This window comes from Staurois parvus, unplaced genomic scaffold (genome assembly GCF_062004578.1).
Source record: "Staurois parvus isolate SC_StPar_1 unplaced genomic scaffold, SC_StPar_1.0 ptg000011l, whole genome shotgun sequence".
NCBI lineage: Eukaryota > Metazoa > Chordata > Amphibia > Anura > Ranidae > Staurois > Staurois parvus.
This window is the reverse complement of record NW_028317807.1, coordinates 33,994,421-34,021,809: the sequence shown is the minus strand read 5'-3', so window position 1 is coordinate 34,021,809 and position 27,389 is coordinate 33,994,421. Positions and strand designations below refer to the sequence as shown.

The window sequence follows — 27,389 nt, the reverse complement described above, 5'->3', positions numbered from 1 at the left end:
AGAGCTGATTGAGAAAGTTCCACTTTAACCACTTGCCCTCTTGAGGATTTACCCCCCCCCCCCCTTCCTGACCAGGCCATTTTTTGTGTTACAGTACTGCGTTACTTTAACTGACAATTCACAGTCATGCAACACTGCACCCTAATTAAATTTTCTTCCTTTTTTCCCACAAATTGAGCTTTCTTTCAGTGGTATATGATCGGCTGTGCATTTTTTATTTTTTGCGCTATAAAAAAAATTTGTCAAAGATAATCAAATTTCGTCATAAATTTAGGCCAAAATGTATTCTGCTACATGTCGTTGCTAAAAAAAAATCCCAATGCATGTAAATTAGTTGGTTTATGAGAAAGTTATAGCATTTACAAATGGCGGTATATATACTGTGATTTTTTGTTTTATTTTTTATTTTCACTAGTAATGGTGGTGATCAGCGACTTATAGCGGGACTTCTAATTGGGGGGAACTGACTTGGTGTCACTGATATCCCCGGAGACATCAATACAGTGATCAGAGCTAAAAAAAAAGCACTGACACTGTACTAATGGCACTGGGCAGGAAGGGGTTAACATGAGGGGCGATCAAGTTCTGTGTCAGGGCTCCGGGTATGACCAGAGGTGTGTGGACTGACACAGGGAAATGCAGGCTTCAGATATGGTATAAACAATATGATTTATTTAGACTAACAATACAAAACGCAGTGCAAAACTAAACATAAACACAGTGCAAACAAACCAAACCAAACCACCTACAGATAACAATACATACAATGCAAGAGTCATCAGGCAGGCCGGGTCAGTAGCAAACAGGCAAACGGAGTACCAGGAACAGGTGGGAGAGTGGTCGGGGTCACAAGCTGGGTTCAGTAACTCACGGGCAGCGTGGTGCAGAGGGTCAGGCAGAGAATGGTCAGGGTCACAAGCCAGGGATCAAATAGGAGAAGTCAGCAGAAGTCAGGATCAGGCAGGGTCGGCAACAAGTCTGGCAGAAACAGGAACAGGAACACAGGATACAAGATACAGGGGCCCATGGAAAAACACACACCAAGGCCCTGACTGTGAGTCTGGCCATTCCTTAAATACAACCCCTGCAATCAGCTTCAGGTGTTTGGCTGACTGCAGGGGTGAGTCTCTGATTGCTGAGAGCACCCGCTGGCCAGCCCTGGTACTGCAGCCCACAAGGCAGGTGAGTCCCACCATTATTGGCAAGTCCATTCCTGACATTCTGGGGTTTATTTACTAAAGCTGGAGAGTCCAAAATCAGACTCCCATCTGCATAGAAACCAATCAGCTTCTAACCTCAGCTTGTTCAATGAAGCTTTGGCAATGAAACCTGGAAGCTGATTGGTTTCTATGCAGAAGGGAGTCTGATTTTGGACTCTCCAGCTTTAGTAAATAAACCCCCCTGTGTCTGTGTGCTTCACTGTAAGCACACTGCTTTGCATGGCTGTGCTCTGCACAGCCATGCAAAGCAGTATGCACGAGCTGACAGCGAGGAGAACTTCTGTTTTTACAAACAGTTCTCCTCCCCATTGGAGATGCTGGGGCAATCACTGGGCGCCTGCGAGTAATCACATATATATATGTGATGTTGCGCACCCGTGCCACCCTGTAGCAGTATTTCTGCTATAGGGTGGTCGGGAAGTGGTTAATAAATCTGGATCTTTTTGATTCATTCTGTTGCTTGCTAAGATTTAATTTGAATGAGATCAAATTATCTGCCAGGTCCACATATACTATCAGTGGGCCCCTAACTCCCAGATGGTCCTGGTGCAGCTGTGCATTCTGCATAAATGGTATTTTTACCAATGAGTGAAGTGATTTTTATAAAAACTGTACTTTGATATTATTCATCCTGTTGTACATTTTTACAAATGATGACCAGAGCAGTTTATTAAAATCTCTCATCAAAATCAACTATAAATGTGTAGTTTGCAACTATTTTTAAGCAAATCAAAATGTATTCTCCACTAGGAATGAAAACATCAAAGGCTATTTTATGCCAGTATGATGTCTTCTATGCTCTGTAGCAAGCCCTAGTTCTAGAAAAATGATCAGTCCATTTAAAAAAGTCTAAATTTTTTTACATGTTTCTGTCCAATAATGTTGTCAAACAGCCACCCTGGCCATGTAAGGGCTCATTCAGGTGAGGTATTAAGTCAATACTGCATGCAGAACAACTGGCAGATGTGTGTGTATCTACCTCAGAGCTGTGTGCAGGCAGTCCATAGAAGTGGATGCACATGCAGTGACATGCCAAAGGTTGACATTTGATTGTGTCCATGCATCCACTTCTATGGCCTGCCAGCTCCCTACTCCAAGGTGAAGGCACACGTATGTACCAGTGGTTCCCCACGGAGGATGGGTTTAATTGCCCATCTGGATAAGCCCTAAAGCAATCCTACCTGTAAAAGAATATCAATTGTACAATATGCTTATAAAGAGTTGGCGATGTAATAAGTGCCCACTTGCTATCACTGCTGCCTTTCAATGACAACTGAACAATGATCTCCTTTCTGTCTTATATATAGAATGTCATGGCAAGAACTATCATACTAAACTGCATTTGACCAGTAAATTCAGAAATTACAAAATCAAATCTAAATAAAGAGCAATATTACCAATAATAGGGATGCTTAGGCTGTTAGGAAAATAAGAAGGTGGAACAGAGTTCCTCTTTACTGAGGTGGAGATGAACAGCTATGTTGAGTGGGGAGGGTTTTCAAACAGCATATGATAAGTTTTGATGTGGCGAATGGTCATAGTAGTAGGGTGCGTCATTAACTGGCCTAGTACACCTTAATGAAAAAAAAACTCTTAAAACACCCCTGGCAGCATATTGCAGGCACCTGGACCCACAGTATATTCCTGTTTCAATTTCAGCACCCCAGTTCCCTGAGTATATGTGTGCCCTGGCATGCAAATTGCAAACAGACAATAGTAGGCTTGAGAATGTGGAAGGAGACATGTTGGGCCCTGTCCTTTCCCACATCGTAAGCCTTATTATTGGTCCATCACAATGACAACTTGCTTTATTGGCCAATGCTAAGGCTTAGTAAGTGGAGGAGGACAGGGTCAGCCTCTGTACCCCAGAAGCTTGGTTAATATTTATATTCCAGTAAACCATGTGCACAGTATTTAAGTGTATTTAACCTTTGCATCTACATTGACCAATGCATATATTTATTATTCATAAATTGTAAAACATATTTGACTAACAGATTTGTGTCCATCTTTTCTTGTAGTACATGAAGATGATGGGAGTCAACTCTTGCAGTCACTTTTTTGCTTGGTTCATTGAAAGTGCAAGCTTCCTGACTCTCACAGTTAGCATTCTTGTCCTAATTTTAAAATTTGGCAAAATTTTGAGCCTAAGCAATGGTTTCATCCTGTTCCTGTTCTTCCTGGATTATAGCTTGACAGTCATTGCCATGAGCTTCCTCATCAGTGTCTTTTTCCACAACACAAATGTGGCAGGTCTGAGTGGCAGCCTAATCTATATAATTACCTTCTTTCCATTCATTGTGGTAGTGTCTAAAGAAACCAATCTGTCCTTTGCCGGAAAGACCTTACTGGTAAGTTTGACATTATTCTATCCTTATTTTCCCTATATTGGTAAAAGCAACTGCTGAAGACAGTTGAATTTCTCAAACAATATTTTTCTTTCCAACTCTTTTAGTAACCTCTTATTTTATGTTTGTTATCCATAGAGCTTTTTCTCTCCAACGGCATTGAGTTATGGCACACAATATATTGTTCGTTTTGAAGAGCAAAATGAAGGTGAGCCAATGAATGATCTAAGTCTGCAGTACATCTCCATAGATGCAAAATGACATACTGGAATGAAAATAGTGCTAAGCTGCTGATCTTTACGTGTGCACTTAACATAAGCAATGCAATTTGCCAGCACTTTATCCAGCATTTCAGAGCATAGGCCTTACTATAAACGGTTTCTAATATTTATGTTTAAAGCAAAGATTTTTGTTGCACGCATTTACTAATAAAAGTGTCAAGACACTGCAACATTAAGGTACCTTGGCAAAGCGTCGTTCTATTTGTGTATTTGTATTTGAGGTATTTGGAGCAATGAGTAAATTGAGCTCAGTTTACCTGCTCTCAAGTCCCATCCTCCTTAAAATACATCTCTCACAAACCAGGCCAATTCAAACTGAGCATATAATGAACACCTTCACTGAAAACTACATATCAGAACAATCAGTAGATACAAGGATTCAGAGAGCTGAAAGTGTGTACAAGTCTTACATTTTTCTCTGGGATCCTCATCTCAGGTGTCCTGCAAAAGTAATTTGCAGAAGCTACAGAGGTCCATGTCTGTTTAAAGCGGTCACAGATTTATTGCAGCTCAATACTGAAAAGGAGGCAGCGTTAGTAAAAATAACGCCTAATTGGGCTAGTATTGAAAAGTTAACAGTTAGGTGCAACCTTGAAAAAGCATTAGGTGCTGTAAGCAGCAATCAATAATAGGATGACAAGACTTTAGGTGTATCTAAACCAAAGAACAAACATGTAATATATTGCAGCTCTCCAGTCCATAGATGGGGGTCACTAACATTACTCCCTTACCATATTGTATCTATGGAAAAACAGTGTTGTCACCCAGGGGCAGGACTACAGAAACCTCCCCTAACATAGAGGGGAAAGGCCCAGGGGCAGGACTACAGAAACCTCCCCTAACATAGAGGGGAAAGGCCCAGGGGCAGGACTACAGGTTTGTATATGTCAGAGATAACTTGGAACAATGTAATTGATAAGACTGCAGTAACACCAACAGCCATTTTTTGCACTTATTGAACAGATATAAGAAAAATCTTGATTAATGATTATACTCAGAATAATGATTATACTCAGAATATAATGATGTGAGAGTTAACAAGTTGAGACTTTCATGTGAGGTTTCTTCTGCGCTTTCTTTTCTTGATGAATGCTTTTTAGGTTCCAAAGGGAAATCAGCCATTAAAAACCCATCCAGAGACAAATATATTTTGAAGTTATGGGTAGATTTCAGAAGGGTTGAAAATGTTAGGTTTCTATTACAGTCTGTGACCCCTATGGAAAGACTTCTCGTTATGTTCTGTGCCATGGTAAACATAAAATAAAGGGAACAAAATGGGGCAGATAGCAATAGAAAGCCGACAGAGGTCCTATCTCTTTGCAACTTAACTTGTTTTGTTTTCTTATGTGTGATCGGAAAGATTTATTGTCACCTCCTGTTCTTTTGACAACCTGCTACTGGGGCAAGAAGTGAGGATACATCCTCCCATTGAGGTTACAGACAGCAATAAAAACACAACACAGGTTCAATTTTTTTCCGATGTAGTGAAAGGTTATAAGAGTTTTGGTTGACACTAGGCTTAGAAATTCAAACTGATGAGTTATACATTTACAAAAATTGTGAACATGTGTGTACTTATGCTATTCTGGTTTGAACTGTAATCCATTTCCATGTGGGTATGATATGGTATGATGTTTGGTGAAATTACTGTTGAATGCCAGAACATTCCAATACTATAATAAATTTATTAACAGGCATTACCTTCTTGTTTGCAGGGATTCAGTGGCATAATATGTATTCATCTCCATTATCTGATGATTCTTTTAGTTTTGGCTGGTTGTGCTGGATCATGCTGATAGATGCCATGATTTACTTTATTATTGGCTGGTACATCAAAATTGTTTTCCCAGGTAAAGAATTTGCTGAATACATCTTAGTTTATAGGATACCATAGCCTAGTGCATCTAACCAATTCATGAGATTTAATTCATACTTTTTTATTGTCACAATTTTTATTCAGGACAATACGGTATCGGTTCTGTCTGGTATTTCCCTGTTCTACCATCTTTCTGGATGGAATGTTGTGGAATACAAAGTCTGTGTACCAAAAAACCAAGTGGACTGTTAATGTCTAACATTGTGGCACATGGCGTTCCTGAGAAAAAGGGTAAAGTCTTAGAAGAAAGCACCCATTAGGCAGTATTAATAAACTGGAAACATTAATGTCACACACAGTATGTATGTAATGAGAAAGTATACTTTCTCTCCCCCATGCATATATAATGAAAATCTATTTTAAAAATCAGAAAAGTAAAAAAAAATATATATTTTTATATATCGTTGACAAGCTTGTCTACTAACAATTATGTTCCTGTGTATACTGTATCTAATAAGAAAACAAGAAACATTATAATCTTTTTTTTCTAACGTGAACCTGTGCTTTTCCTGATTACACTGATGCTTGGTGATTGGCTGCAGAGCCACCTAGTGCTATTGGGTGGAGAAAGAGTCCTTCAAGTTGGGGTCATAACAGAGAAGTAGAGAAGCAAAAGGAAGGTATATGCAGCTTAAGGGGATGCCAGTAAAGCAAACCTGTTGCTTTGTCCAGTATTGGCAGAACACTTGCTCACTCAACATTTATTTACAATAGAACTAAGATATAAAAAAAACCTTAGCAGGGAAAATATATGCATTTCTTGTTATATCTTTGCAGGAGATGAACTCTATCCCTATAATGAGCAGGAACCTACTGATCTGGATTTGGGGGTCTCTCTTAATGGCTTAACAAAAGTATATAAGTCAAAAGTCGCTGTCAAAAATCTGAATTTAAATTTCTATGAAGGCCACATTACATCGCTACTAGGCCACAATGGAGCTGGAAAAACTACCACACTGTAAGAAAAGGATATATATAATATATTTAATATTCTAAATATTTAAAGATATTGTAGTATTGGTTAAATACAAGTGTGCGTGTGTATATAAAAATGTCATGTCATTGCTGGGATCTTGGCACTCTGAAATCTCTGCATAGAACACCTTCAGTGCTAAGGCAAGAAATTACTATTAGGTACTGGGGCAAACACTTTAATGTGCTGAATACTGGTACAGCAAGTTTTTGACAGTACAGAATGTTTCTTGCTTTTGATGGTTTAGTGATATACTGGAGTAATACAAAGTTGTTAATTTGACTTTTCCTTCTCTACAGCTCCATGCTGACAGGACTTTTCAGTGCCACTTCTGGCACCATATATGTCTATGGTGAGGATATCCGTATACACCTAAGCAAGGTCAGAAAGAACTTAGGAGTCTGTATGCAGTATGATGTGTTGTTTGACCACCTCACCACTAAGGAGCACCTGCTGCTGTATGGATCTATTAAAGCTCCACAATGGAACAAGACACAGCTCCATGAGGAAGTAAAAAGGTAATGTGTAATAACTATCAAAGACTCTTGAAAAGTGGATTTGTACATCAAAAAAGACATTCATTTTTGGCAACTTTCAGGAGAAGAGATGGGATTTCATGTGAAATACCTTAGTAAGAGTTATTTATAGTAAATAACTATTATATTTGTATCCAAATTATATTTTTGCCCCCAAGCACAAGATAGTAGTTTTGTTTTCTCTTTTCCTTGGTTATATATAACAGAGAAAGGATGCTATTGCCCCAAAAGGTCACACAACAAATAAAAGTGTGCAATTAGGCCAAACATTCAGACCAAGCTCCAAGAAGGGCCAGTATTTATTTTATACTGTACTGTTTTAGTGTCTGAAGGCATGCCTTGACACATTGAAATATACCGTTTCCTCCCTTACTTGTACAAGTCACGTAATAAAGCTAGGTGTCAAATGAGCACTGAAAATACTATAGGGACACAAGAGAATATAATACAGCTTGGTAAAAACTGCAAGGAAGGCGCACATACATTTTCTAAGATGAGAGAGTGTTTTTTAAACTCTTAAAGTGGTTTTAAAGGCTCAAGGTTTTTTACCTTAATGTGTTCTTTGCAGCTTCAGGGCTGCTCTGTGCAAAACCATTGCACAGAGCAGGTAAGTATGACATATTTATCATTTTTAATTTAAGGTTTACAACCACTTTAAAGGTAACTTGTTAAAAAATGTGCTGCCTGGCACAGTTGAGGTTGCCAGCCAGTGCTAAGGGCTGCTATTACCCAAATGTTGGAAGCTTTGCTAATTCTTTAGCCTAAAGTAACACAATTCCTGCACAGTGATGTACCTAACCTGGAACTAGTGCCTTTTCCAGAAGTGGGACAACACCAACCCCCTGTGCAATGAGGGTGCTCCAGCAAATAACAGCAGTCCTGACAGGTCTTCTTTAATTGGTAATTATCCACTATATTCACATAATTATAAGGGAAATGTAAAAGACATTCGGCAAAATACATTTTATTATAAATTACTTTTTTATGTGACTTAGACATATTTAATGGGAAATGCAATACATTAGTGTCTTTTTTTCTTGTCAATTGTAAGCCTGAATAGTTTATGTTCTTAACAACAGCTCTTTATAATTACATCTTACAAAAATTCAAATCATTTATGCATAAACAACAATTGTCTTACAATTGTATTAAAAAAAAGAAATATAAGAAAGAAACATGGCAAATTTGCCTCTATTTCGAAAAAAAAAATGTATCTGCTGGAAAATAATTTTGGTGTTAGTGGCTAAAATAACTGAATTTAAACAGTTTGGCAAATTGATGCTTACAAAGAATTAAATTCACTTCTAGATTTGAAAACCTTTTTTTCTACAGTCTATTGAAATGGATTAATTTTCTAAATCAGAACTAACGTCTTGAAAGAACAGGCATTGTGTAAGCAGGACTATGGTGTACTCAAAAGACCTTTTGCTGAATGCATGTCTAAACATAACGTTAAATATTGTTCTTCAATCTTTGCCTTACTTTTAAAACCTTTCCCAAGTTAGAGAACAGCATTTTTTGCTTCTCATGCATATGTTTAAATGGAAAATACAACACAAATTGCTCCTCAGAGGGCAGCCATGACACGCTCTGCGTTAAATTCCCAGTCAGATGTAATTTAGAAGTTTTTATTTTCCTTTTAATATCTGAAAAGCATCATTTTATCTATCTTCCTCCTCTCTGTCTCCTGTGGAAGTTACTGACAGAGGTACTGATTCATCACAGTTAAATATCTCTAGCTCGGAACTTTCTGATCAATGGTCCAGAAAAATGATAGGTGATGGGAAAACGATGCCTCACTGCATTTTTTTTCTTCCGGATGATCCTATATTGATTGCAGAGTGCTTGTGGAACATTTTGGAATTCTGTATACATATAAAACACAATATAAATGCAAATGCCCATTAGGGTCTTTTTACAGATGCAGTGCATTTTCACCATTGCTTAATATTTTATTCTGGCAAGAATGAACTTTCTATACGCTATACATTTGCAATATAGGTTTCATTTCTTAAAGAGGAACTCGGACAAGTGTGATTGGCCATATAACACCACTGCAGCCCCATTCAGATGATAACCTTCTGCTCCGGGGCGGATTGACCATTTGGAAAGTCGGGCACTGCCCAAGGGCCCAGGGTCAGTAGGGGGCCCCATGAGATGCCCCTGGTACCTTTTTCATAGGCTTTTTTGAGTTTGGGCAAGGACACAGGGGCCCCATGAACCCCTATTGCCCGGGGGCCCCATGAGTTGTCGGTCCGCCCCTGCTTCTGCTTTAAAAATAATCTACCCTTTTATGGTGTATCCATGAATTTGATTGTCACCCTTGTGTGTACAAAGGTGTGACCCTTTTTTCTGAAGGCAAGATATGGAAAGTTTGAACTAGGAAAAGAATAGCTTTTATGATGTAGTGGCACTTTGCACTACTATTACTTTACATTAGATTTCTTTCAGTCAGAGTTCACATACAGTATGTTGTAAGTATACTAACACTAAAAGATAATTAGGTTATTGTTGTTATGTTTGGCACTGTTGGTATCTCCTTTCTAAAAATTACAATTTCAAGCACATGAAACCAGTCGGTGAACTACTAAAACTATCCAGCAAATCAGCTGCATGTCTAGTGGACCTTTTAATATAGCCATTGGGAGTGTACTTTGTAAGGTACTGTGTGAATACCTGTCCTTCTGCTTCAGCCACTAAAATTAGATCATATGAGGATCTGTTGGACCCTGGGACCACCTAAAGAACATTATGTTTGCTCCAGGTTGACAGATGTGACATCTCTGCTATTTCCTGCTGACTGGGACTTTATTAAGAAAAAAGTTATACAAAAGTACTTTTGGGATTGCAATTCGAATGGAAATTTTGCTCTTTTTGAGTGCTGGTGCTTTGTTCCCCTAAAAGAACAATTATCAGCAAAAGTAAAATGTGTTTAGCAGAACAGTTAATGTCTGTTTGTATTTCTTTGTGTCAGATTTCCACAAGGTCATAAAACTATTAGATAGTAATGGTGGGATGATGTTCAAGTCGAACATAAGTTCGACTTAAACATTGGCCATTCATGTGTTTGGCAAACACATGAACGGTAAGGGTGTTTGGTGGACTATTCGCCCACCGTGCACTATGCCCTGACAGTGCATTGTGATTGGACAAAGCAATGCCCCTGGCCACAGGTCAGGTGCAATGCTTTGGCCAATCACAGCACATGATGATGTCACAATGGGGCAGGGTGACCCCGCTCCCTTGTGATGTCATCACAGTATTTAAGAACTGTTATCCTGGTGCAGCTGTCAGACTGCAGGAGCCAGAGTCGACAGTGGAGTGTTTTTGTTTTTTTTTTGGGTTGGTGGTGGTGGCGATTGACATTGGATCTACTTCGGGGGGACATTTTTTTAATTTTTGTTTTAATAAAGGACTTGTCAAACACTGTCTACTGTCATTTGTTACACTACACTTTTTTTTTGTGAATGAGTACCCCATACTCATTCACATGGGGGGTGGGATCTGGGGGCTTCCAGATTCAGATAAGACCTGCAGACCCCCACACCACTGGCCATGGTTGTGAGGAAGAGGCCCTTGTCCCCATCAACAAAGCACATCCCCCCATGCTGAGGGCATGTGGTCTGGTATGCTTCAGGAGGAGGGTGTCGCTTGCTCATCATCCCCCTTTCATGACCTGCTGGGCTGCATGCTCAGATAAGGGCTTGGATTGAAATATGACGGGAACCCCCACACCATTTTTTTAAACATTTTGGTGTGTGGTCCCCCTCAAAATCCATACCAGACCCAAAGGGCTTTGTACGGATGGGGGGGGTTCCCACGTGTTTTTCTTTGAAATTTTTTAATTGCTGGGAGAAGATGGCAATTCTTTCTACATTCAGCTGTCAGCGGGAACCCTGCTGACAGCTGAAATATTAAAGAATGTTTTCACTACTAAAATACTGCATGACTTAATAATTTAACTCATGCGGTTTTTCAGTAGCTGTGCAGTATCTTACCGCATACTCAGATACGGTAAGATACAGTTTAGTGAATTGTCCCCTCCATTTGAAGTTCACGGACGAACTTTTGTTCGTTAGAATGTTCAACCTTGAACTGAACAGGGGGATGTTTGGCCCATTACTTTTAGTACTCTTACCACCTGCTACCATTATTGTTAATAAGAACGTGTATGAGAATTAATGAGTGACCGACCTGAAAGAATTATATTGATTGCAAAGAGTGCAGTCAGAACTCCTGCTCTACATACTAGGGCAATGCCTCAGAACTGTTAAAGCCATGCACTTGGCATGACCGCAGCCTCTATATTCTCCTAGTGCAGCTTCCCATTAACATTTGCAATCTCAGTTAAGTGTAGCCAGCGTGTTCTCTCAGGCTGCTTTTATCCTTTTGTCTAACTGTGATATATGCATCAGGCCAGGTCTGAAAATTCCTTACTCAAATGTCCTCATAGTCCTACATGTACCCAACAGAGTAATACACAGTCTCCAGCATGACATTGGCTACTTTGTTTGCAGGACATTGAAAGATACTGGACTATACAATCATCGACACAAGCCTGTGAAGACCTTATCTGGTGGCATGAAGAGGAAGCTGTCTATTTCTATAGCCTTAATTGGTGGCTCCAAGGTTGTTGTTTTAGATGAGCCCACTACTGGAGTAGACCCATGTTCAAGACGCAGCATCTGGGAAGTCATTTCCAGAAACAAGAATGGTACAAGTTACTGAGTTACAGTGTATATTATTGCCTCTTGAAATTTACAGTTCATTATATATTTGTAAACTTAGTCACTTGCATGTGACATTTGTAACATTTAATGTCAGGGTAATGATGTCTGCTTGAGTTGATTGGTTTACAACACTGTGATTTTAATGTGTTGGAAATGAGGTGTTTGTCAAAAGCAGGATAGTATTTTACTATAAAAGTAGAATGCCCTGCTGGAACTAACCAAGCTTAAAATGGCTATCACCCCCTTCTAACACCTATACTAACTACCCTGTAGAAGGAAGGTGCTTATACTTACCTATTCTCAGGGCATTCTGGGAAAGGAGACAACACAGAATTCTACTTTAACAACTTTATGTATATTGGAATTTATGTACATTGGCTGAACAAATACTCTCTAGTTCTGGGAGTCCTGTATGTCCCCCCAGAAGCGCATGCTGTGTGCACTCCATAGGCGCTCAATGGTGCAATCTGTATTTGCTGTGTCCAGTGGACACATCAGATCACTGATCACAGTACTGGGCTGCTGTGAGCAGCCCTGGTTTCATGTGATCGCATCACAGTTACAGTAGTAAACAAGGCTGTCATTCATGATGCTTTGCTTATTATTGTATGATCTCTGTGATTGGTTACAGTGCTCATATGTGGCCTGTACCATGTGACATCTGTGACCAATCACAGTATCACAGTAGTAAACAAAGGTTTCATTAAATAAATATTTGAACAGTGTTGATGATTGCTTATACAGTGATCATCAATGTAATAAACCATCAGAGTGTAAAGTAAAAAAAAACCTGATCACCTCCTCCCCTCCCCAGAGTAGTACAGTGTAACCATTGTGACACTGCACTGCTCTGGTGAGAGCAAAAAAAAATTGCAAAAACAATGTATTTTACTTTTTTATACACTGTTCCTAATCACCACAGTCCATTCACAGTGTCCCTAATCACCGCCACCCACTCATAGTGTCCCTAATCACTGCAGTCCACTCACAGTGTCCTTAATCACCACAGTCCACTCACAGTGTCCCTAAACAACCCAGTCTACTTACAGTATCCCTAATCACTGCCACCCACTCAAAGCAACCCTAATCACCGCTGCACCAGTCAGTGTCCTGAAACTCTGCTGCTTGCTCACAGTGTCCCTAAGCCCCACCACCCACTCACAGTAACTCTAATCACCATTGCACCAGTCATATTGTTCCTGATCACCGCCATACCAGTCATATTGTCTGTAATTATTACTACACTGATTACAGTGTCTCTGATCACCGCTACACCAATTACAGTGTCCCTTATCACCGTCACACCAGTCACATCATATCTAATCACCACCACACCAATTACAGTGTCCCAGATCACCGTCACACCAGTCACATCATATCTAATCACTACCACACCAATTACAGTGTCCCTGATCACCGCCACACCAGTCACATCATATCTAATCACCACCACACCAGTTACAGTGTCCCTGATCACAGCCACACCAATTATTGTGTCGCTGATCACTGCCACACCAGTCATATTGTCCACGATCATTACAACACCAGCTACAGTGTCACTGATCACCACCACACCAGTTACTGTGTCTCTGTTATTATAGCTAGGTTTGCTTGGCTTATAGGAACAGGGACTGCTATAGGTGATGCTACACTACACTACATTCCATGACCATTCATATAGAGATGACCATTACGGTACATTGGTTTTGACACAATTTGTTGATTTATGTGATGCACAAGATGCAATGGGGTTGATTTACTAAAGGCAAATAGATTGTGAACTTTGCAAAGTGCAGTTGCACTCTACAATAGCATTTGCTCCAGAGCTTAGTAAATGAGCAGAGGCTCTGCTGACTTCCATCATCCAATCATGTGCAAGCAAAACCGCAGTTTTTTTTATTTTCCTTGCACATGTTTGGGTATTCTTTGCAAAGCAGAGTTTTATCTCATTTACTAAGCTCTGGAGAAACTGCACTTTGCAAAGTTCACAATCTATTTGCCTTTAGTAAATCAACCCCAATGTCTGGTAAACAATCAGTCCAAACAGTGAAAGTCCTCTCATGTTTTGGTAGTTGACTTGGAGACCAGGCTGCTTTAGACTTTGATATGCTTTTATTACCACAGTTGTTTGTGAGTATACATCTACTTTAGAGTTAATACAGTTATTTCCCAGGTAATGCATTAGGCTGGTGTGCCCTTTGTTCCCTTGTCTTACATTGTACAGCTCACCCCTGTGTTTTTTTTCTCATTTTTAATGGAACGAAAGATAGATTTTATCTTTTTCTACTTACTAGAGAAGAATGTTATAAACAAAAAGTGTGTAAAAATTGTTAGAAACAGTAAATAAAAAAATAAAGATAAAATAGCTAGATCAGGGTTAGAGATAGGGTCAATGTTAGGATCAAGACCATGTTCAGAGTCAGTCAGAGGTTGGGGTCAAAGATCAGGGATGGTGTATCTTGAGTAGGATTAAAATCTATTTTTTTTAAATTAGTATTAGTTTCAGTTAGTGTTTTAGGTAGGGTAAAAAAGTTAAATAAACACTATTGTTTTTGGGCTTTACTACAGGTACAAACAACAAATAATATCCACATGTGGTATCACTGTAATCTTCAGGAAAAGGAAAATTTGTTATGTGCTGTTCTTTGGTTGTAGGTCATGGTAGTAGCAAATAATATACAGCTACATTTAAAAAAAAAATTTTTTTTTGTTAAAATCAAGAGATATTCATTACTAATTACCGCCAAATGTAAGCCCAGTTTGTCCTGAAAAAATAAACAAGGTATAATTTACCTGGATACCCTAAGTAGTTGCAATGATATTCTGTATACAGTGTTACTAATGTCAAAGTGTTTTATCTCTGCCATCAAGGGGTTATTCAGTTTTAATCATTATGTTTGAATATTTTCACTCATCTTGCTGCTTTATCTACAATATAAAATACAATTTTATCCCCTTGATGCCAACCATACACAAATTAGCGGCCTCAGAGAACTGGGCATTTTTCCGTGGGACTGCTATTTTGTGTACCTGTCTTTCTGCTGGGAGCACGTTGCAGAGGGTGTCACTGAGATCCCGGGGTCCCATTTTAATGATAGGGACCCAGAACTCCCGATTCAAGGTCACCTGATCTGAACTGTGATAGCCTCTGATTGGCTATCACAGTGATCAGTCACTGTGAAGCCCACCCCTCTTTTTTCTCTCTCTGAATGGAGGAAAAATACATTTGTATCTCTCTGTCCTTTCAGATCGAAAAAAACAAGTATGTGTAACGATAACTAAATAAATTAATAATAAAAAAATAAACACAAATACCTAGATCAAAGTTTGATCTAGGTCTGTGCCAGTGCTAGTGTTTGGGTCAAGGTCATGGTCAAAGGTCAAGGGTCAGAGTCAGGTTTTTTTGTCAGGATTTTGTTTTTAATTTTTAAAACAGTATCAGTGTCAGTTAGTGGCAGGAAGAAAAAAAAGCAAATCGTGCACTATTGTTTCTGTGCTGTACAAGGGTACAAACAACAACTAGCATACACACATGTTGTATCACTGTGATTGTCAGGAGCAAGAGAAATTATTTTGGGTTGTTCTTTGGTGGTAGAATATATAGTTGCAAGAAATATACAGCTAAATTTCAAAAAAACATTTTTACTATTTTTGGCCAGTTTTCCTTTGGTAATAAAAAATAAATCAGGAGATATCCATTACCATTTACCACCAAATGAAAGCCCAATCTGTCCTGAAAAAAGCAAAGTATAATCCACCTGGATGCACAAAGTAGTTGTGATGATATGTACGGTTTTGCTAACACATATCAAAGTTGCAAAATTGTGCTTAGACGTTAAGATTTGTTTTACCCTTAGGCATGAAGGGTTTAAATAAAAATGGCTGGTAGCACAAAACCCATTAATAATTGGCAGATGCAACTATTAGAGGGTACAAACATAATGTCACCTCCAGAGTTCTATACGCCATCTTTTTACCAAATGAAATATTAAATCCTGTGTAGAATAATCCTTGTAGTATAATATAGCTTCACTAGGTAAATATTTAGAGTTCTTTAGATAGTGTTTTTACCTTTAAGACTTATTTGATGTGTCTTTTAAATTTTTACAAACTTTCATATTTTTATTATTTTTAATTAAATAGAGAGATTTTTTAATTTAGCCTCTAAGGGAAGTTTTCCATGGTAAAGTTCCATCATCCTCCCTGACACTTAACAATTGTTGTGATAAAAAACTGTAACAATCATATTTTTACATCCAATACATAGACAATTAACAATGCGCCTTTTGACTTCAGATAAAACAATAATCCTGTCCACACATCACCTGGATGAAGCAGAAGTATTGAGTGATCGCATTGCCTTTCTTGAGCAAGGGGGTCTAAGGTGTTGCGGAACCCCAATGTTCCTCAAAGAGAAATTTGGAAGTGGGTACCATCTCACACTCACCAAAAAAGTAAGTTAATTTCTATTTATTAGAATTAGCAAAAAAGAGGATGCATATTGTTGAGCATTGTTTTACAGGAGAGGTGTATTAACCTGAGTTTCTAGCAGCCTTTCTCTTATTTTAGTGCTGATTGGTTCTCTTTACAAGAAAGAGGATAGGTCAAGGATGTATAGTTTACAATTTTAACATCTAAGTATCTTGACTGTAGACTGAAGACAGCCCTAAAGCATACTCTCTTAGGGTCAATACACATTAGGTGGCTGAAAAAAATACTAGAGCCTGGCAGAAAAAGCAGCATAAAAACGCTCATAGTGGCTTGTATTGCACAAGAGTTTATGCGCCTTTATGGGCATTTGCTTTTATAAGTATTTTTTGTCAAAGCATTCCCCTCTGATCATTTTTCACTATAATCAATGCACACTTAAAAATACTGACGCATCTAAATGCTCGTCAATGTGTTTTCTGCCCAAAATATGTCTGTAAACACCCAAAGGTGCATGGACAAACGGGCTAACATAAATTTGCTTACACTGGCTGAAGAATAAAAGTCAAAAGCTTGTATGAGCAGCAATTTTTGTGCCCAATGTGCGCAAGTTCTAAGGCAATATCATCAGCTTCCATATTTCTACTGTGACAGGTTCCCTTTGATTAAGTAAAATTCTCGAAACAGGTTATTTATTATTGTCATTGTATCTGTAGTTAAAACAGTTAATAGAATATTTTCTTCAATTCAAACCAAGGTTGCCAAGCAGAAGAAATGATAATCTAACATTCTTTGTAGAGAAAATAATATTATATACAAATCAATTGTTTATGAGAATGCAGCCAATTCAATACATTCCAGCAGGATCAGTAAGATTCTTTTTTACAGAATTTGATCTATCACCTGAACAAAAGAAACAAGTTAACAAAACATTCAAAACACCATTTTGCTTGCACTTAAAATGGTTAACACATAACTATCTGTTCCTTAGCTCAGTTCAGCCTTGAGAACCAAAGTTGCCATCTAAATTAATTCTTCTCTGATTTTAAAACATCAGGGCTTGATGAATCTTATTGGGTTGACCTCTAGTGTGAACCGGCTTATCGACTCAAGAAGTTCTAATTCACAATCTAGACATGCCTCGATCACAAGGCCATGAAATAAAAGCAAAGGCAGTATAATGATGCACTGTGCATGCATAAACTATGATAAGTGGGCGCCAGGACATAGAACAGATTCCAACTTTCCTTCTACAGCCCCTATAATCCTGTGCATAAAGAACTTTGTGATTGAATGCATGGACCATACATTAATGAAGGCGCTGGAGATATACAAGGCCAAACAATTAAATACAGACATGCCGTTCACTTTCCATGGAAACTTGACAACTGTGGATTGAAAACTGCATGCTAAATGCAAGGGTTTTGCAATCCAATTAATAATCTCATTTGTATCCATTCTGCTGTTCTTCTCTGCTATCATTCTGACCTTGAATGAGACATACAAATGCTTTAAAATGTCTGTTAAAGCTTAAAAGCTTATTGTGATGTTACGACAAATAAAAAATAAGAATCTGTGTTTTCATGATGGAACCTGATACTGAAGTGGGCATATAAGTTAATGACAATTCTTTTTGGAATCTGCAGTATATTGTTCATATAACAATCATAAAAAAAAATCTAACTAACTGTATTGATGCACCAAAATAGTTTTGCCAGATGTATTTGTTAGATAAGAAATACTGGCAGAGATTGATGAGTAAAGCAGACAGAAATGTAACAAAAAGTGCTAAGATCCTTAGCAAACAATCAGGCTCTTAAAACTGAACTCTAGGCAGATAGAAAAAAAAAGACTCTGGAATCATCAATTCATTATAACATGTATTTTTGAAATGCATACAATATAGTTTCTGAATATCTAATATCAGTCTCTGTACAGCAGAGCTGGATTGTGAGAGGAAAAAGCAGTATAAGGATCCAATAAGTTAATGTGCTGACAAGTAGCATATTAATTACCTGACCTGGGAAGGCCATAGGAAGCAGCATAAAAACAGTACCATGTGAAAAAAATCTCTGGACTGAAGCTGAATATTGCAGCAAATGCTGGATTTCATTTTACTTTTTATTAGGCATTTCATTTGTATCTTGTTATTTTGCTGGTGATTGATTTAACTGTCTAGTTGCCCTAAAAATGACAAAACATCACTGCTCCATGTGGTTACATGAATGTGTTTTAATGCCATTTGTACAATTTATTTTTCTTTCCTGCCAGGAGCAGAGGAAATAAAATTAAACTAAACATTGTTTAGGTGTATTTTATGCTTAGATATAAACAGATAGGCACATGTAACAATCTGCAGACATAGTCATATGATGCTGTATTTCTAGAAGCTGTTTATTATTATAATCAGGAAATAAATATGTATACTTCTTGTATGATGTGCTATAGAAGGGGGAACCAACTATTGTCTAAGAAAGGGCATAGAAAACACATGGTCAATCTGATAAAAAAAAAGTAAATGAAAAGGAGAATAGGACTTCTAAAAATAAGCTATCATAAATAGGCTAGAGGTGCAGATATCCTATTACATAATATTTTTAATTCTATAATTACATTTTAGCCCTATACGTATACAAAATAAATTATTATTATTATTATACAGGATTTATATAGCGCCAACAGTTTGCGCAGCACTTTACAATATAAGGGAGACAGTACAATTACAATACATTTCAGTACAGAAGGAATAGGAGGGCCCTGCTCATGGAGCTTACAATCTAAAGGAAGGGGGAGGTGATACAAAAGGTGATAGCTGCGGGGGATGATCTGGCGGAGGTGATTCAAGTAAAGTTCTTAGGTGGAGGTGGTGTAGGCTTCCCTGAAGAAGTGAGTTTTCAAAACTCGCCTAAAGGAAGACAGGGTGAGGGCTGACCAGACATGCTGTGGTAGGGAGTTCCCGAGGATGGGAGAGGCTCTGAAGAAGTCCTGGAGGCGAGCGTGGGAGGAGATGATGAGGGAGCTAGAGAGGAGGATATCATGGGAGGAGCAGAGTGGGCGATTTGGGCGGTATCTGTGGATGAGATCGGTGATGTAGCTAGGGGCAGTGTTGTGGATGGCTTTATAAGCTGTGGTTAGTACGTTTTTATTATGAATTTATGAATTTTATACGTTGGGTTAGTGGAAGTAGAGGGATTGGCAGAGAGGGGCAGCAGTCGCTGATTGGTTGGTAAGGTGTATGAGTCTAGCAGCATAAAAAAAATAAATTAAAGGGGTGGAAAAAAAAATAAATTAAAGGGGACCTGAACTCTAAAAACTTTGTCCACACAAGACCATATTATTTTTAGGGAATTGCTTAGGCACAATACCATTTCTAAATGTTTCCTTTAACAGTAACATTTTACTTATTGAGTTCAGCTCCACTTTAATACAGTGCAGCATTGTCACCTAACCAGCCCTTAATTGCACTAGACTTTATTGTCAGTCTAACACAAAGAACATGCTTACAGGAAGGGAGTGTCCACAAAAGACTTCAGCAGTGTTCTGCTGTTCCTGCACTGTCCAATCAGGAGACTGGGGCAGCCAGGTTAGATGACTCTGTTCATTAACAAGTATACTGAGTGATGATACTTTTATAGCTATGCAATAGGACAGGGTTGTGTGAATCAGAAACTCAGGTCAGCGGAACTACCCTGTATCTGAGAACCACAAACCAAACATGCTATTTAATTCATTATTAATATTCAAAACAAACTCACCCATCCATCCATGTCTCCATGCTTTATTTTGCTAATAAATCACTTAAAAAAACTCCCCATAGTATTTCTGGCCGTGGCCATCTTGAGCAAGGGCAGATGATCCATGTAGCAATTACATCCTGGAATCCATTTGCTCTTAGGTCAAGTATACAGACAAGAGGATGTGCTTAGCTGAGAAAACCCAGCCTCCCCTCTTGAAGACTCCTGGGATGTATGACATAATTTGCATAGGCCTGGAAACTTGGAAGTGACTAAAAAATTTAAAAAAAAAGTTTAAAACACATAAATATGATACACTTTCCTATCTATTTACTAATGCTGGCAACATAATGATTCAAAATAGTCAATGTTGATTGAGAGAGTGAAGTTCCACAGAGTTACAAATGTTTTGGCAGCTGCAACAGGACATGTATATACATTTTAACTGTATACTTAGCTAAGGAGATTGGAGTTAGAACACTGTAACTTTTGTTTGTAGATTAAATGAATTCTGACCAAATGTTTGCATATTTTCATTAATTCTGCTCTCTTCCAGTTCTCCAATCAGAAGGATGATAGGTTATGCGATTCTGAGAGGGTGACAGCTCTTATCCAATCACATATTCCTGAGGCAACACTAAAAGAAGATGTGGGAGGAGAACTTGTCTATGTCTTACCACCATTTACAGCTGAGATATCAAGTGCCTACTTATCTCTACTCCGTGATCTGGATGCTAACATGCATGATCTGAGTTTAGGCTGCTACGGCATCTCAGATACAACTATAGAAGAGGTGAGATTGCACATGAACTTCCTGAGATACCAAAGTATTCAAAACGTTTCAAGTCCTATACCAAAATCACCAAAATGACAGCCAGTTACCCTCTTCAATCAGGACACACAACATGTACAATCTTTAAAAAGACAAAACAATGTGTATTATCATTCCACTGCCGCATTCCAGGTAGCCTTACTGAATTTTTCCCTATTAAAATACTTTGGAAAGACAACTGGTTTACCCTAAGACATTTAGATTGTTTTCACTCACTGGACCTGAGATGGCTTGGGTACCTATTATGAATTCTTCCTGGAAGGCTTACATTAGGGATATGTAAAACATATCCAAAGTCAAAAATGAAAAAAGAAATATATTGTAGCTTATCAATCCTTAGCTGTGGTAGCTGCATTATTTCTCTTTTATGCCCTTTTTTCTTTGTTCTCAACTGTGATACTGCTGGTAAGTTGGTTTTCAACTTTTGAAGACCAAGCTGTTCAGCAGAAGAGGGAGTTAGAGGGCTGAGACAAACAATTTTGCACTGATGGGTGCGTACAACAGTCAGCTAATATTCATTTAGTTAATGTCCCAAAGTGAAAATAAGATCTATATCTGATTAAAAAGTGTTAGCTGGAGTTGACTTTGTTAGTCACTTACGTAATGCTCACCTAAATCTACTAGTGCATCCAACACTACTCTCTCCACAGGTTGGCAATGCTGCTGTTCAAGGGTGGATATGTTGCTCTTCCATAGATTAAGTGTAAGTGTAGCCACCCTAACACGAGAAGTGGGTTCTGGCCGCATCAGTAGGTGAAAATAAAGGGGGAAAAACCCATAACGATGACTAATGATGTGAAGGTACAATACTGTATATTGCATTTTTGTTTTTGCTATATTTTAAGACAAGACTTAGTGGAGACCATAGGCCAGTCACAGAAGAGGCAGGAGGAGCTATATCTCACGGATGACTTGTTAATGACATGGAATCCTTCAGGAAGAACCTGAGTCCACAGCTAGACAAACAGAAGTCAGGCTTGATTTTCTCAGTTTTCTGTCTCTCTGCCTATAAATAATACAAGGTTTCTCTGACTACAAATGTCAACTGCTTTTAATTTGTTGCAGGTGTTCCTCAAGCTGACTGATGGACTTGATGAGGAGGACCAAAATTTCTCACAGAGGGCTGTGCCTATTCCTAGTAATGATTATGTATTGGAGGATGAATCTTCCACAAGTTCTTATAGTTTTACTGATAGAGATGGTATGTTCCAAAGCCTGCAGAGGAAAGTTTTTAAAGGCTTTATTTAGTTGCTAAAATAGGATATTCAAGGTCAAAGAATATATGTAAATAAAATGTTGTAGGGTAGACCTTACCCTTTTCCCTGCTTACTTTCATTGTATTGGAGATTAATTAAAATCTATTGTGGTTAAAATTCTACTTACCTTAGGCTGGCCATAACTGGAGAAAGCAATGCTCTATAATTACACATAACTTGTAAAAACCACACTGTTTTGTGCAACTAAGAGAAAATATCTAAAGCTCCAGACGGGAACCCTCCTTTTCTCTCTCCTGCCTTCCTCAGACAGGTTCCATTATCACTCTCTTCTCTCTGTATGTCTTTTCCCTTCTCCCTTAAATTCTTCTTGTCCCACCTACACCCCCCCCCCCTTCTTTTTTTGGTCTTTAGCTTCAGAATATGGATAAACGGATCCTCCTCCCTTCCACCCCATAGAGGCAATCTATGATGCTGACAAGGAGCAGTCCCTGTTGGCCTTATACGTTAAATCATTTTCCATATTACATACGGAGTTCCTGTCACGTACCTGATGGTAGAACCTGAGATGTAGAGGAGGGCCTCCCTTGTGACTTTGGCTCATGGGCCTTGGTATAGAGACAGGGAGCGCCAGAGCAAAGAGGTGCACGAGTGCTTGATAGGACTTCCGTCTTCCGTGGGAATGATGTGCGTCAGGAATGCAGGAGTTGCTGGAGGATGGCACACTGGCAGAGGTGCAAGAATAGTTTGGCAGCTGGCGTTCAGGCAGATGTGCAGGTGCAGAATACTGGCAGGATAAGCTGGTTAGGAGCAGGATCAGTGCAAGCAAGGTCAGGCAGTCCGTGTCAGCAACAAGCAGGCAAGTAAGACAGTATCGGCAGGCAGAAGAATAGTCCAGAGGGCAGACAGAAGTCGATGCAGGAGACGTTCTAGCGAGGTCAGGATACACAGATGCACAGGGGTAAAGACCAAACAGTATTGAAGCCCCAGTTCAGTTTAAATAGCCTGCCTTGCACCGAAGTGCCGTAACACATGTGCACCCGCACGCACTTGCCGTCTGGCCGTGAGCAGAGCTGACGGGAGCCCTGCGCCCGCACATATCTATGTGCCTTCCTTGACAATTCCTGATCTTCCGACAATGCATGCAACTTGCCTCTGTACCTACAGTTCATTAAAACTGTTGGGCCTCCTTTGTGCTCGGCTTTTCTTGTTATTCATTTGTGTACCCTCTTATTGACCAAACATACATTGCTCACTACCATTAAACCTAATACAATCTTTGTGAAAAAAAAAGCTCCAGACATTTAGGATGCTCAATATTGTACAAGGAAATTTTACAACTGGAAGTGGAGCCCAATCTGTCAATTTTCTGTGTGGAATGATAAAGGATAGTGGTGTGCAGGGGCGGACTGACCATTTGGAAACTCGGGCACTGCCCGAGGGCCCGGGGTCAGTAGGCGGCCCCATGAGATGCCCCTGGTACCTTTTTTATAGGATTTTTTTGAGTTTGGGCAAGGACACAAGGGCCCCATGATCCCCTATTGCCCGGGGGCCCCATGAGTTGTCAGTCCGCCCCTGGTGGCATGCATGCACCCAGCCAGCAATGGGTGGGTAATGAGGCTGCATCTATGGCTGAAAAAAACTCCCGTGGTGAAGTGCAGGTATCTTTCTAATATGTGTCTATCTGCAGTCACCTTTAGGTCATCTGCCTCTGTAAGTTTTCACTCCCCATTGTTGCCATTTACTTCAATGGATTAATATGATTACACTCTGAGGAATTTTTTGATAAACTGACAGATGGAGCAGTGGGCACATTGAAGCGAGGAGAGTGTTTGAGGATTTTTTTTACCCTTGTTATCTGTAGATGGATATATTTTTCTTTAAATAGATGCCTTTATCACTTCCCATCAAAATTACATTTATATTTTTATATTATTCTCATTTAAAACAAACTATTTAATCATGTGTTCTACCAAGTAGCATGCAGAATACATAAACTGTTAAACTAAATTTTACTTAACCACTGTATTTTTGAATGAAATAGATCAACCTCTGACCAAGAAAGATAGAGTGAAAGGAGTGAAGCTCTTCTTTAAGAAGGTTGGGGCCATATTCATTAAGAGATTTCATAATTCCAAGCGTAACTGGAAAGGTTTACTTTCTCAGATCCTCCTCCCGGTGTTGTTTGTTATTGCGGCTATGGGCCTTGGGTCACTATCAACAAGTACTGTCGATTATCCTAAGCTCTTGTTAACTCCTGAATTGTATGGCACCACAAAACAAGCAGTGGTATTTGGGTAAGGATGACTTTTTTTAAGTTTTAACATCAGCTAACCTTTTCTGTTATTTAACAATGAGGTTGATTTATTAAATGCACATAGAATGTTCTACACGTTGGACCAGATGTTCCCTTATCTTAGTGAATGAGGTGAATCTCTGTTGACTTCCATCATTCAGTCATGCACAAGCAAACCCAGTGCAGAAGAGGTCAGTCACTCACGCTGTGGATGATGCTGCTGCCGCTCTGCTGGTTCCAGGGTCAGCTGGATGCTGGAGGGGAACCAGGGCTGAGGGCTGGAGTGCTGGTGCAGCACAGCGTCGAGTGCAATGATGGGTTTGAAGAGAGCTTGGCAAAGGAGCATGCCTGATTCCCTACCCCTCAGTGCGCATGCTCCAATATGCATCATGATTATGTCTAGTGATGTTATCACACTCAACATTGCACTTCACCAGTGCTCCAACCCTCACCCCTGGGTTTTCTCCGCCATCCAGCCAGCCTTGGATCCAGTAGAGCGGCGGCAGCAGTGGGAGCGCCTGACCTCCTCTACACTGGACATGGATTGAAGATGTGCTCGAATGTGAGTGGATTTTAACACTTTTTACTCTAATAAATTTGCTAACAGTCTGCACTCAGAGGCGCCTCTGTGTTCTCTATTTTTCAGTTTGGGGAGCACTGCCTTAAATCAACCTCAGTGGAGCTCCTTTAATAACATAACATAGTGCAAAGAGCAATAAAAAGCTTTAACTTTTAACAACCACAAACCACAGTTACATGTAGTGATCATATTATTTCTTTCTGATTGGTTTCTGTGTACACTGTTGCTCTTTGTGCTCTTTTTGTAGGTGGAAGGAATGTATTTAATAAGATGGTGCAAAGCACAGTAATATGTATATACCCATACCAAATAATTAGATTTTTCTCGTCCAACAGTGTCACCACATGTTTATATTATACTTTACCTTACTAATATGATGGTATTCAAGCTCATTTTATAAGGCAGTAAAGAGAATCTTCATCAGTTTTGAACAGTCAGGAAAATGGCAGCTCTTGATTGATTGCAATGGGTTACTTTGCTTTGCACTTTTCTCTTGCATTATAATAAAAAAAATATTGTGTTGGATTCACCTGCAATAATATAATTACCATTTACTTTGCCCCTTTAACTAAAAATGTCCTATTCAAATGTGTATTTAACATAATATAGTTTTTTGGAAATGTTAGACATGCTGTATTATAAAATGTAAGCTGGTCTCTGCCAGCCATTTTGTCTAATTTAGGCATTTCTTTCTTCTTTGTTATTTGAAACCTGAATCTTTTTTGTCAAGTTCCTTGCATCCATTTATTCACACAGATTGAAAATCTAAAGAGGTTATTAAGACCTATAAATTTTCCATTGCTGCATTAAATTTCTGGGAATGTAAATAGTTTCATGTGAAAGAATATGCTTTGCAATAATACATCTTTCATGTGTTCCTTGATGTTTTTACTATTTTTTTTCAGCATAAATAATAAGAGCAGTGAAAGTTTGATGGATGCAATGTCCTCATTCCCTGGTATAGACAGTTTCTGCTTGGACAATACAGCGTAAGTATAATATTTAATTTGTAAGGGTTCCTGGTTCTAATTGGCTGCTAGGGGGTATGACTCCCCCCCCCCCCCTTGTATATTATGTCCTCATAGCTCTTTTGTTCTGTGCATATTAAAAGCATTGGCTCATTTTTAATAGGATTATACTATTACCTTGCACCCTCCCTCTGTGAGGTGGTGATTGATACACAGCTTTAATTAATCAATATTTTGTACTAAATAGAACACTCTGACATCAAAATTCCGCCTAAAAAAATTAATTATTATTTCACTGTAGGATGGATACATTTAGTCAGTTAATGTGTTGGTTGTTGGCAGACTTTCAGTACAGAAAGAGCTACTTATTAAAGCTTCAAAATTTAAATAAAATATATATATACAGTGCTCAGCATAAATGAGTACACCCCTTCAGAAAAGTAAGATTTTAATTAATATCTCAATGTCTCAATGAACACAAGAACAATTTCCAAAATGTTTACAAAACTGAGTTTTTAGAACATTTGTTTAGCTCATTACATGAAAGTAAGGTTAATAATATAACTTAGATTACAAAATCTTCAGTTTTACTCAAATTAGTTGATGTAAAAATGAATACACCCCACAACAAAAATGATTCCATCTAGTATTTTGTATGACTTACATGATTTGTAAGGACAGCACCAAGTCTTCTAGGCATGGAATGAACAAGTCAGCGACATATTGCAACGTTGAACTTTTTACATTCTTTCCATAAGAACAACCTCTTTTAGAGCCTTGGTGCTGGATGGAGAGTGATACTCAACTTGTCTCTTCAGAATTCCTCATAGGTGTTTGATTGGGTTCAGATCAGGAGACAAAGATCGATGTTGCAATATGTCACCAACCTGTTCATTCCATGCCTAGAAGACTTGGTGCTGTCCTTACAAATCATGGAGGTCATACAAAATACTAGATGTAGTTGTTTTTGTTGTGGGACGTATTCATTTTTGCATCAACTAATTTAAGTGAAACTGAAGATTTTATAATCTAAGTTATATTATTAACCTTTCATGTAATAAGCTAAACAAATGTTCTATAAAACTTAGTTTTGGTAAATTTTGGAAATTGTTCTTGTGTTCTTTGTGATATTAATTAAACATGGAGATTTCTCATCAACTATTGTTGCCAGTAGAAGATCTGCCCATCTATCCACCCTAAAACTACTACAAACTATGAGAAAATCGAACGATGGATTTTCCAATTTTAAACGAAAGTGCATATCATGGTGTAGCCAGAATGGTATTGACTTGTAAGAATATTCTCAGCTGACAAAAGGCAAACAAAGGCAAACACAGCTACATACTAGAGTAGTAGAAGAGGAAGCGTAGGGT

The 27,389-nt window shown here is 38.7% G+C and overlaps 1 protein-coding gene across 1 annotated transcript in view; it reads left to right on the top strand.

The window, feature by feature from the left end:
* ABCA12 (ATP binding cassette subfamily A member 12) overlaps positions 1–27,389 on the top strand; it is a 177,528-nt gene that overhangs the window by 83,897 nt on the left and 66,242 nt on the right. Inside the window, exons 25-36 of the mRNA XM_089672635.1 lie at positions 3,242–3,571; positions 3,707–3,776; positions 5,565–5,699; positions 5,810–5,956; positions 6,503–6,683; positions 6,998–7,216; positions 11,752–11,948; positions 16,261–16,418; positions 20,683–20,919; positions 22,024–22,159; positions 24,217–24,469; positions 25,954–26,037. Of these exons, the coding sequence (XP_089528761.1) occupies positions 3,242–3,571; positions 3,707–3,776; positions 5,565–5,699; positions 5,810–5,956; positions 6,503–6,683; positions 6,998–7,216; positions 11,752–11,948; positions 16,261–16,418; positions 20,683–20,919; positions 22,024–22,159; positions 24,217–24,469; positions 25,954–26,037 (2,147 nt within the window). The remainder of the gene's footprint in view (positions 1–3,241; positions 3,572–3,706; positions 3,777–5,564; positions 5,700–5,809; positions 5,957–6,502; positions 6,684–6,997; positions 7,217–11,751; positions 11,949–16,260; positions 16,419–20,682; positions 20,920–22,023; positions 22,160–24,216; positions 24,470–25,953; positions 26,038–27,389) is intronic.